Source organism: Cupressus sempervirens, chromosome 6, assembly GCF_028749045.1.
Source record: "Cupressus sempervirens isolate cs-2001-9-10 chromosome 6, ASM2874904v1, whole genome shotgun sequence".
In the NCBI taxonomy this organism is placed as follows: domain Eukaryota; kingdom Viridiplantae; phylum Streptophyta; class Pinopsida; order Cupressales; family Cupressaceae; genus Cupressus; species Cupressus sempervirens.
The window spans coordinates 655,525,146-655,538,340 of NC_143123.1; the positions used below are offsets into that span (position 1 = coordinate 655,525,146).

The 13,195-nt window shown below is 37.1% G+C and overlaps 1 protein-coding gene across 5 annotated transcripts in view; it reads left to right on the forward strand.

Annotated features, from left to right (window-relative positions):
* Positions 1-13,195, forward strand: part of LOC149553901 (uncharacterized) — a 142,317-nt gene that overhangs the window by 91,159 nt on the left and 37,963 nt on the right. The window contains exons 4-6 of one of the 5 annotated variants that reach the window (XR_016353201.1): positions 7,681-9,397; positions 12,341-12,483; positions 12,908-13,018. Coding sequence is in view for 3 of the 5 variants with exons in the window: in XM_089789247.1 (XP_089645373.1) it covers positions 7,681-9,397; positions 12,341-12,483; positions 12,874-13,018 (2,005 nt within the window). In the remaining 2 variants the exon portion in view is untranslated. Of the gene's footprint in view, positions 1-7,680; positions 9,398-12,340; positions 12,484-12,873; positions 13,019-13,195 lie in introns of all 5 variants that reach the window. The other 4 variants (XR_016353202.1, XM_089789247.1, XM_089789249.1 and 1 more) reach the window with 4 other exon arrangements.

Here is a 13,195-nt window from a genome sequence, read left to right on the forward strand (position 1 = left end):
GGCCATTCCATCACCATCAAACTTTGGCAATTTTTCCTTTGGTTCGGCCATTACTATTCGAGTTGGAGGTATTTGTTGTACACCCGCGCTGTTCTGCACACTCGCGCTGTTTTGGTCTTCTGCGCTGTTTTAGACTGTCGTCTTAGTTCCAATAGTTGCGTTACTTGGTGAAAAAGGGTCTTCGTTAAGCGAAGTTGTTTGTTCCGAAAGTGTATCACAGATGAAGAGTTCACTCTACGCTCGTGCTCCCTTGGCACTCCAAGCGGTGCGAGTTAATTCCCTTCCATCTAGATTCTCTTCCCTTGGCATATACAGTTTAAGAAATTTCTCCCTTGTTTCTTCCACCAAATCCAACCGCTGTCGAGTCTCTTCCAACAATTCCTCATTGCTTCGGTGTTCGTCGGCAATCTGTTGAACCCTCTGTCTGTGCTCGGCCTGTTGTGCCAAATTTAAAATTTCTTGTGTGGTGCGTATTTCATCTTTTCCCTTTATCTTATTCCTATCCTTGTTAAGCTGATTCAGCATTAGTCTTCATTCCTCTGCCTTCGTTCCAGGTCCATTGGGCAACGGCGCCAAATGTTTATCATATGGGGTAAATAGTTTAATGCATACAGACAATAGACAAGAATATGTAACACAAAAGTATTCCTTTTATTATTTGCATATATGCCAAGAGATTACATAGTGCTTCTAATGATGATTACAACAATGATCCCAAAGTCCATTTCAGACGGTATACATATACCATTCCAAAGGGGTGACTCAACCGTCGCGCCCATTTGGAAATAATTAATTCTACTCATCGGCTACATAATAATTACCTACAACATGCTAATCTACCCGTCGGCTATTTTATAACTTTACCGACAACATCATTTACTTGGTAATCGCACGAGTTTGAGGGTATAACTTGGTGAGTCACAAGTTAGAGTCTTCCCGACTCAGCGAAGTATGTCCTGGCCAGCTACTCGCTTTACTCATGACGAGTCAGGGAAATCTGATCTATAAATATATACATATATACAAATTGTTTAAAATAAAAATAAAGAATTTGTAAAACTAAATATATTTGAGGGGCAAAAATCAGAGGAAACGGGTTGAAATTGACAATAAGCAAAATCATAGGGAAAATATTGCATTTTTAACATGGAAAATTGGGAATTCTTCAGATTTGTAATGTTTTGTCGGTTTCTTGATTTATGCTTCTATGTCAATGATTCCTCAAATAAGAACCTTGAGATGACTTAAAAATTGACACGGGTCAAATCTCTCATGATTATTAAAAATTCTAGACAAATGCCATCAAAGCCTTTAATGCTTATCACATTTTACAAAACTGGGTTGTACGCTGATTCCATATTGGTTAGAATTGAAAAATAAGGGTGACTTATCCCAAGTCTTTCGCTGCTGTGTAAAAACCCTAAGTAGTCAAGCATCAACTTCTTTCACATTGAACGGTTTGACATTACATTGAACACTTTCCCAACAAACTCTGTTACCACTATAAAAAAAACCAATGTATGCTCCGACAAAACTATGTATGCCAGTGAACAATGTCTGGTGTAATTTTTAATATATACTTATTTGAACTTTTTGAAGATATAATGGTTGCAAGGGAAAAATACTATATATTATTATTGCTGAAAGAAAATACAGAATTTGACAAATTATCATGAACCAAATTCCAATATTTTAATTAACAATGAAACCTGATTTTTCAGTAGCATAATCCTTTGTGTTGCCGGTTGAGGCAAGAATCCAGAATAGTTTAAAGGCAGCTTCTTTACCCAGCATTCACCTTTATCTCTTTCAACGCAAAACCACCAAGGACTCAATGACACAGTTCTGGAATGATGGACATGGCTCCAAATGGTAACGACAAGTAGAATGACAATGACGTCCAGCTCCAACACAGATTGCACAAGCTAATCGCAGGGTTAACTCAGAAAGCCATACCTATGATTTGTTATTACTCCTCCCAAATACCAATCCCATGATTCATCCAGCGAGTTGTTTGGGTGTCCAAACTGCTGTCAAACCCAAACACTGCTCTAGAATATCAAACCGTAGACCCTTTAATGTGCTCGTTTCCCTGATGGCAGTAACTTACGGGCCCAATGCAAACCGCAACTATCAAGCAATGATGGCCTTCCCTCACACCACATGTGGCTTCCAACATACAAATTGCGTTACCAGTTTTGGAATATTCTGATGATGAATTGGAGATAGGAGCCAGTGAGATCACAATCAATGCCCTCAGGTAAATTCGATGAAACCAATCTATGCAAATAATCAAAAAAAAGAATTCACTCCTTAGCCACAACAACAATAGTAGGAGGAATTACCAAATTGCTATACAATAGCAGCAATTTGTAGAACCAATCTTCATAGTAATTCTCAGAACTTAATGAAACCCTCACCGGATAATCAAGGAAGAAATATTTATTCAAGATTATTCTCCTTAGCTATAGAAGATACAGTAGGGCCAATTGTATACTTACGCACAATTGCCAAGAACTTTTCAGACTTAACCCTTATACATTAGCAAGGGCATACAATTTAGAACTCAAGAAAAAGCCACAAAGGCACAAAAAACAAATATATATTCAAGCATGCTTTTCCCAATGCAATGAGCTCTTATTTATAATCTTCCATTGGCCAAAGTTTCCTAAATAACTCCACCTTAGAAATTGTGGAAGTTTTCCAAAAGAACTCAACACGAGAAACTTTCCAACACACTTTTTAAAAATATCTCTTAATGTCATTATTATAATAATATAAACATTATTATAATAATGCAACTCAATCATTAATAAATAAATAAGAGCTCATGCAATTATTACTTTATTAATTGCAGGTGACGACCAACTGTTGAAACCACCCACTGCATTGCCAAAAATAGTAACTGCCAATAATTGACTTACTAAAAATAGTAAGTTCATAACTGAGACCCCCAAAACACCCTGTCAGCTCACGGGAGTTGCTATGATGAGCTAAATCCATCAACTGCGTAGGCCTGCCAAAATCGAAGACATTACAATCCTCTCTCCTCAAGATTGCTTGTCCTCAAGTAATCCGACATCATACCTCCATTGGGATCCCATAAGAAACAAGTGATGTCCCTGTCCTCACTGAACCAACAAAATGCCAAAACCATCAACAGAACCAATAACATGACCTACAACTCTGCACCAAGTAAATGTATTGGTGATGTAAAGGTCGAAACATCACTAACAGACAGATCCTTAGGAGATCTCAACACACTCTCCTTCATTAAGCCTACCCAATCATCCTGCAGACAATCTAGTTTAGGCTCAGACCAACTCTGTACTCAGTGCAAATCCTGAACATTTGAGTCAAATACCAACCTAATTCTATCATCATTATAATCATCTTTATCGACATCCTCATGCTGCTGTGATGACTCATCCTCAATCTCATCAGTGTAAACCCACATACCACGATTCATTGCTCCCTTCGGTCTCAACGTGCAAGTATGACCTTTAGAGAAAGGCCACTTACACCAAAAACAAAGTTGACACCTCCTTAAATCCTCTCTCGAAGTGACTTCAGATCTCTCTACTGACTTGCCCTTGTCCTCAATAACTAGTGGGGACTCCTCATCATTAGGCGGAAGAGAAGATTTCAAAGCATCCTTGCTCGAGAAGAAGACTCTAAGTCTTGTGCCTTCCTCATCACTACCTGGAGAGAAGATGGGTCTAATGACTTCACCCATCCATGGAGTGGCTCAGTCAATCCCTACATGAATAAACCATGTCTGTGCTCTGAAATATCATAAACCATGTCTGAAAGCCTCTGAAACTTACTGATGTAACTCTCAAATCCACTAGACTGCTTTAGCTGAGCCACCTCACGGAAGTACACCTTCGGATCCTTCCTATCAAATCTCTCGATTGGGTGATCCACGAACTCTTGATAGGAAGTGATCTGATCATGTTGCAAAGAAATTAGCCCATGTTACCACCAATCATGAGTAACTCCATCTAGATGCAACACTCCAAATCTAATAGCTTCCACCTCTAACATAGGATGAAAAGACAAATAAGTGTCAAGCTTATGAATCCAAGCTTGAGCTGTAACTCTCCCAATACCATCAAAGTGCTCCAACGTCATCTTACTGGCAACTTGTTGTAACTCAGTCTGTCGAGGTTGTCTCTCAGGTGCCGACCTCGCTGTGGAATGCTCTCGTTTTTGAGTTAGGAACTTATCAAAATTCAAATGATCTTTAATAGCTTGTGGTAAAGCACCCCTCTCCGTAAAGTGTGCCAGCATGTCATCAACAAAAGGAGTAGCCTCAGACTCAATACTGACTGCATCCACCTTAGGTCTCAGAAACGCGAGCCTCTGTAGCCTATCATGAGTACCAGTATGCATGTTAGCTCTGTCAACTAATCCACCACGATCCTCAACTCGAACCTGATCTACATCTCTGTACCTAACACCATGTCGGGTTCTATCCTCGACTCAAGATCTATGAGAACCAACAGAAACATCTCGAGCTCTCTCCCTACTCCGTCCTTGAGGAAGTGCTATCAACTATAGAGTATCAAACAACTGTTGTAGTACACCTGTCATTTGCTATTGTCTGGCAACAATATTCCTAAATGCCTGCAGGGCATCTGTATCAACCTCAACATTTGTAGGTCCTAATCTAGTGCCACTAGAACCACCCTGACTACCAATTGAATCTCAGGCTCTCCTTCTTTGGGAGGAAAATTATGTCCTCTTCGGGCATAGTGCATACCTGACACAAATCTCCTATCGTCAGCCATGATAGAAAATAATAGATCACATACTGACCACTAACAACTGATTTGGTGCCCAATTTCTGTAGGCTGGCAGGAAATCACTCTGATACCACTGTAAAAATCCTAAGTAGTCAAGCATCAACTTCTTTCACATTGAATGGTTTGACATTACATTAAACACTTTCCCAACAAACTCTATTACCACTGTAAAAAAAACCAATGTATGCCAGTGAACAATGTTTGGTGTAATTTTTAATATATGCTTCTTTGAATTTTTTGAAGATATAATGGTTGCAAGGGAAAATAGTATATATTATTATTGCTGAAAGAAAATACAGACAAATTATCACGAACCAAATTCCAATTTTTTAATTAACAATGGAACCTGATTTTTCAGTAGCATAATCCTTTGTGTTGCCGGTTGAGGCAAGAATCAAGAGTAGTTTAAAGGCAGCTTCTTTACCCAGCATTCACCTTTATCTCTTTCAACGCAAAACCCCGAAGGACTCAATCACATAGTTCTGGAATGATGGACATGGCTCCAAATGCTAACGGCAGGTAGAATGACAATGACGTCTAGCTCCAACACAGATTGCACAAGCTGATCACAGGGTTAACTCAAAATGCCATACGTGCAATTTGTTATTACTACTCCCAAATGCCAATCCTGTGATTCGTCCAACTAGTTGTTTGGGCATCCAAACTGTTGCCAAACCCAAATGCTGCTCCAGAATATCAAACCGCAAAACCTTTAATGTGCTTGTTTCCCTGATGGCAGTAACTTATGGGCCCAACACAAATTGCAACTCTCATGCAATGATGGCCTTCCCTCACAACACACGTGGCCTCCAATATACAAATTGCATTACCAGTTCTGGAATATTCTGATGATGAATTGGAGATGGCAGCCACTGAGACCACAATCAACGCCCTCAGGTAAATTTGATGAAACCAATCTATGCAGATAATCAACAGAAAGAATCACTCCTTAGCCACAACAACAATAGTAGGAGGAATTACCATATTGCTATACAACAACAGCAATTTGCATAACCAATCTTTAGTGCAATTCTCAGAACTTAATGAAACCCTCATTAGATAATCAAAGAAGAAATATGTATTCAAGATTATTCTCCTTAGTTACAAAAGATACAGTAGGAGAATGTTGGCCAATTGTATACTTCAGCACAATTGCCAAGAACTTCTCAAACTTAACCCTTATACATTAGGAAGGGCTTACATTCAAAACTCAAGAAAAAGCCAGAAAGGCACAGAAAGAAAAAATATATTCAAGCGTGCTTTTCCCAATGCAGTGAGCTCTCATTTATAATCTTCCGTTGGCCAAAGTTTCTTAAATAACTCCACCTCAGAAATTGTGGAAATTTCCCAAAAGAATTCAACATTAGAAACTTTTCAACACACTTTTTGGAAATATCTCTTAATATCATTATTAAATATTATTATAATAATGCAATTCAATGATTAATAAATAAATAAGAGCTCATGCAATTATTACTTTATTAATTGCAAGTGACAACCAACTACTGAAGCCACCCACTGCATTGCCAAAAATAGCAACTGCCAATAATTGACCTACTAAAAATAGTAAGTTCATAACTGAGACCCCCAAAACACCCTGTCAGCTCATGAGGGTCTCTATGATGAGCTAAGTCCATCAATTGCGTAGACTTGCCAAAATTGGGGATATTACAAGCTGCTCAAGTGCAATTTCTGTTTAAATTTAAGCAGCTGGAGTGTTTCCATGCAGTCTTTAATTACTGGAAACTCCTAAAGTGGAATCTTTGTCTATTTTAGGAGCATCTACTGCCTAGGAAATCAGAATTGAAAATAAGCTTTTGAAGAGAGGGGAGCTGGAAATTGACAATAACTGCATATTAGGAAAAATGATTTGTGGCTCCACAATATTTTTTTCCTTCTTTTTATTTACCTCCCAAAATTTATTGTAGATAATTTCATTTATTAATACAATTATTTTGATGATCAATATAATTTCAGAAGAGTGCTTAAAATAAGCAGCAAAATAAAACATTTATGGGGCCACCAGCTCCATATCTTGCTGCTTAAAAAGTTGAGCAGTGGCTGCTAGCCAAAATAAGCTACCCAGCCGCATGGGGGTCTGTCCTTACAAGACATTACATGCTCGAAACAGATTTGCCTGTGGGGAAAGAGGCTAAAGGGTATAAAAAGCCTGATGCAGTAAACATCACAGTTTAAAAAACGTTGAATTGTTCAATAGGAGAAGCAAATTTGGAAGTCCAAAACTATGAAAAATCCAGACTGAATTAGTCAAATCCAGCCAGATTTGAATTAGATCTGGTTGGATTTGGTAACAGTGGCGAGCATTCAACATTTCTCTCCCAGCTGACAAATGCTTAGAGGTTCTTGAATGTAATGTTGGCTTTGGTTTCCTTTCAGAATATACACAAGGAAACAAAATGTCATTAGTGTAATTAATTAATCATGAGGTTAGAGTTAGACAACTTAAAAATTGACATGGCACAACAAATTAAAATTCTAAATTAAAGGGCCGTGAAATCCTGCAATACTTTACACAATATACGATGCTTGTTTAGATATGCATCTCATCTCAAATAATAATCAATAATAGGGGAAGATAAAGGTATATATTTTTTATGTATGCCTTTTGGTGTGTAATTTATTTGGACAATTTAAAATAAATCAAGTTTGCCCTGATGAATTTGCTAGTTCCATGCATGTGTAGAAATTGCTATTGGTATGTTTCCAATTGGAAAGAAAACTTTTTTGGTCTATTATGTATTGGGTTTGGGGTTCTGTATCATTCTTATATTTTTATTATATTTCAGTATAATTTTACAGGAATATAGCTATCTCAATTCATGATTTGGATGAATGCTTCATTTTATTGCAGTTGAAAGGTGAGGGGTACAAGCTCATTCCTCCTCTGTCGACTGAAATCCCTTCCTTGATTCTCTTTATTGATAGGACTTCACCTTCAGCAGATTTAAGAAGAAGAAGTAAAGAAGCTCTACAAGCACTCCGGCAAGTGGCATTTTATTATGTGCAATCATTTCAGTCTGCAATGAGTACTAAGCAAAATAAAGGTGCAGGAAGGAGTCATTTAAGTTTACAGGACAAAAAGAAAATAATCTTCCCTTCCTCCAACCATTTGCAAATGCAATTTCATCAGTCTCCTGAACTGTTGAAATCATTGAGTTTGAATAAAAATAATGTATTTCAGGTAAAAGCTACTGGTGAGAAAATTCAGATTGTTAATATAAAGGGAGATGCCAATCTGTTTGGTGACTCTACTCAGAAAATTCTGGATTATTTGCTTCAGCAGAAGTCAGGCACACAGTTGAAACAAGATAGACTGGCTCTCTTAGCAAAGAAAGCTGGATTTCAGCTTTTGTCAAGTGATTATGTTCTTGATCTGAATCAACTGTCTCAGATACCAGAAACTTTGTCAGCCTTGACAGAAAAGACAAGGGGCATACCAGAAGAAGATTTAAAGAATTCAGGAAGAAAGGAAGATATAGAGGCCGAGGAACTGCCCCGAGAATTAGGAGATGAGTTGGATAATACTCATACACATATTTTTGGTGACAAAATGGGTGATACTGTTTCAGATGAGGAACAAGTAAATGGGATTAATCATCAGAATACAAATCTTGATTGCCAGCCCTCTGCAAATGTGAATAATGGCCATGCAGCAATAAAAGACTGTCCTGCTACAGCAGGGCATGATGAATATAAGAGTGAATCTTCAGAAGCTGAAGCTTTGGATGACAATAATGGTGAAAGGGGAATGCCAGAAAGAATTGACTTAGCGGAACACGTACTTTATCAAAAGGGAAGTAATAAAGATTCTGCAGATGAAGAATATGCAGAGAAGATAGATATTGGTAATCTAAAAGATACGTGCCTAGATATTGCAAATGGTGAACAAAACCTGGAATGCACATCAGCGTACAAAGATGAACATGCATTTTTTGATCAAAATGGTGAAGAATCAGAAACTCTGGATGATGCACAGGATGAAAATTATAGTGATCATATTTCATTTTTCTTTGCAGAAGGTGGAGATCAACTTAAAGAAATTTTAAGCTCAGATTTGAGTGTTCCATCAGTTGTATTAATTGACCCTGTGGATAAAACTCATTATGTTTTACCTAAAGAAGTATCTGTGTCTTACTCCTCTCTGTTGGATTTCATTGAGGCATTTAAAATTGGGACTCTTAGAGAATATAAGCGCAGCGAGCCTATTCCACCAAGTCCAAGGGAGCCTCCAAGTCCACCATTTGTGAATAGGGATTTTCATGAGATTGATTCCACTCCTCGAGTTACAGTTAGCACTTTTTCCAAGTTGATTCTTGGTTTTGAAGGCTGTAATGAAACTGTTGAAATATCTTGTGCCAGCAGTCACCATCCTGGAAATGCTTGGGAGAAGGATGTGTTAGTGCTTTTTAGTACTGATTGGTGTGGGTTTTGTAAGAGATCACAGTTGATTGTTCGTGAAATACACCGCTTCTTTAAGCGCTGTGCAAATTTTATGCATGCTGAAGGTGAGTTAGCACCAAATGTCAGTGCTCAAGATATGCCTACTTTCTCAACACCAAGGAATGGAGGTGAATTTTCTTTTGTTCTTTTTCATTGGTTATTTTAACTCGGCTGTCAGATAAACCTATTATATTACCCTGCAAGATGCTTTTTGCCTAGACATTAGTTCAACTTATTTAACTATAGAAATGATAAATTTTAAGTTCACATTATTTTGATAATTTGTGGGAGAAAACTAATCTTAGAAATATGGAATTAAGAAAGAAAGAAATATTGATGCCACAGTGACAAATTGAAATAGGTCACCGGGAATCAAACTCATAATCTCATGAGTCATTACAATTGCAAAGGCAGTTTAAGAGCCATTTGTTCTAAAATATCTAATAAAACAAGAATGTTGCAGTCCAGTAAAATAAGGATGGAACAATCTCAATCCATGAAAGCATATATCAAGGTTAAATGGAGAAGGAAGCTGTCTAGTCCTTACAACATGAGAAACATCTTTTGCATTACAATGACTAGAAGGCCACAAGGAACATCTTGGCATAGTGTGATATTTAGGGCATTTTCCAAACTGATAATTTTCTTCTCTATGATCCCAAGATGTATAAGAGTATGCTGTGCTGAAATGACATCTCTCCCATCTCCAAGATTCCCAGTACTAGACAAGAAGCCTGTAGTCTGTCAACAGTTTGTGCAGACTATGGAGTCGACTCATCCTTTTTAAATATTTTACCTTTGGTGGGCCTGAAATTGGTTCCTACCTCTGTGTAGTTACTACTTTACAACATATTTTTGCTCCTAGTTATTTCTGCTGGTTGCACTTTCGAGTCCCACTAACTAATTTGGTCAACTTCTGACATTAATATAATTCTGTCTTTGTTTGTTGAGGTAGGATAGAAGAAAAATCAATCAACCACAATATCTCTTTGGAACTCTGCTGCCATCTATGCCTGATAGTATCAGTCTCCCTGAGAAATAGAGTGAGACATTTCCAATCAGGATAAGCAGCACATCTTGAGAGGTTATCTGTTTTATCACCAAATATGCAGTGGAAATTTTCTTGGATCTTGTGATGCATTTAATTACAAACCTAACCAGAAACCTTCCTTAGCTTTTGTTTCTTAAAGAGAATAAATGCATGCTAGTACTATCTTCTCATAGGTTGAGGGGTCAGTCTCAGCAGAGATCTGAATTTTAGGTTGGAAGTCAGAGACCCTATTGCTATCCACTTCATTTTTTGAAAATTCTATTAATTTACGAGAATTGTTTGGCTGTATTGCAATTCAACTAACATGAATGATGTATAACTATTCATTCTAGGAGTAGAACATGTGGCAAGCTCCTACACAGAGAGAGCCAACTAGCTTAGCGCACTGTTGAATCTCTCATTTTTTCTGTGCAAGACCAACATACTTTACTCTCTCATCAAATTTGTTTTTTATGCACACACCAAAATGTTTACAGTTTTGCAATCAGTATGCCAAGCTACATATTTAGATTACATTAGGTTCATTAAAAACTTGATCAATGCTTTTGATGCTGAAGTCCCTATAAACTGTACTAGTGAAATTTCCTTGATGCATTGCATGCATTTCTCATGTACACTTAGATTTGTGGTTGATTACGTGACTCCACAAATTGTTGCTCTTCCTTCATCAAGAGTATTTTAAGGAATTTAAACTAAGTTACCAGATTCTCTCCTCGACCTAGGAATTCCTGGTTCAATTCTCTCAAAAGTCTGGTCCTTGTCAAATTCTGTCAAACATCTGTGACAGAGACTGAATTTCATTGGGAATTCTCCCAAAGGAACCCTGGCAAAATTCAGAATGACTTTTGAGCAACTTTGGATTCCAGCATAGGAATCCAGATAGAATTTGGTCAAAAAGCACCTTTTTGTTTACTTTTTCAAAAAGTTTTTACTGCCAAATTAGACTCAAGCATGTGATTGAACTCAAATTACTAGTCATATTTAATTTGAATTAGATGCTACTTGAGAAGAATCAGAATGTATAAAAGTGTCACATATCTATTATGGAATATATGTTTTGCATATAGGCTAACATGTATAGAAAAGTATGGATTGAACAAAATTTAAAGAGATCTTTATTGTGGTTAAATCTGGATCCAAAGCCTGCTTTCTTGGCTTTATCCAGTCTGATCCAAAGCTGCTGTCTTTGAATCACTGAGTATATGACAATTAATGTGTGAAGCTTACAATATCTCACAATATTAACATTGTCCTTAAACGGGCCAATAGCATTACTTTTTGTGATTCTAATTCACAACGGCAGAATGATGATTCGCTTGATGGTTTTTGATGATATTTGATCGTGATGGCTGATTATTAATGTTGACATTATTGTTTTCGAACTGAAACGTTGATATTGTGGTGTATTTTGCTATGTTGCTTTAAAATTAGCATAGTGGCATATGAACTTGCTGCATATATATATACACACACACGCGTGCACGCACCCTTGTACAGATGAACACAAAATGAATCCGAAACCAAACCCCCAAAAAATTGAATGAATTTCGAGCCCAGACTTCGAACCTCAACTCGTAGCCGAATCTGAATCGACAACTTAGATATTAATCAACTTGAAATTCAATGAATGAGAAATCAGATGAAATGTGTTATCTAGGAGCAAGGCTTGTCTGATGTGAACATTGTGAAGCTTGTTTCTGCCTCAGCAAGTGATAATCTTATGTATGGGATTTGTCTAAGTTCAAACATAGGCCTGTTCCATTTGCACTTATCCTATTAGATAGGCAATTGTGAACCACTACTTTCAAATTCATGTGCTCTTAGAGCGAACCTCAGTCATGCCATTTATCACTTGGATGTACCCTTTTGTGAAAAATAGTAGATTCAAATATCATACGTGAGATATCCTTCAGTATATGAGTTCTGTATGGTAAGTTTTGGACAATGTTACTTAAATATAAGATAAATGATAAACCATAGAAGTATGTTTTTTCATAATTTTAAATTTTTGTTACAACAGAGAATTTGGTGGCTGATTTTCTCAAGGATGAAACAACTAAGGGCAATGTTATGAAGGACAAATCAGCCAAGGTCTTTCCTTCTATTTTTCAGATTGACTGCACTCTAAACGATTGCAGATCACTCTTGGAATCTTTGAATCAGGTATGCTGCCAAAGATTGAGAGCCAGGTTCTTTTTGAAGGTCCCCCAAAGAATATTGTTTAGTTGAGCTATTTTCCAAATAATGTCATCCTGAAACATTGTGCATCTCAAATATTTCAATTTTGTGTCATGTATATGCACTTTTTTTACCCTTCATATAGAAGCCACTGCTAAGATATGATGGCTGATCTGAATGAAATTTAGCTTACCATTCCAAAAAATTATTATAAAAAGAAATTCAATAATTTTCTAAATAGGAGTCATCTTTCTTCTGTTAACATATGATATCTTTGCAACACTTTCTCTGTGATTGTGTGATTAGACATTCTTTTTGGTATAATGCCAACCCAAAATGTTAAATCTTTTCGCTTTTATTATTTTACCAATGTAGAAGGAGCTGTTTCCAACATTGCTATTGTTTCCAGCTGGAAGGAAGGATAAACCTGTTGCCTATGAAGGGGACATCTCAGTAAACAAAATAATTGGATTCTTGGCTGCTCATGGAAGTGTTTCTGGTCATCTTTACAGTGTAAGAGGTATTCAAACTTAACTCCTCTGCTGTCTAACGATTGTTATTTGATGAACATTGTTGGTTTTGTCTATTTACTTGGTCTCTTGAATCTTTGCCTTGATGTAAAAATATTGTAGACTCCACCATTTGCAAACATTTGCAGCAACTCATCTTACTATTAGTTGTTAGGGGTTGGTTGGTA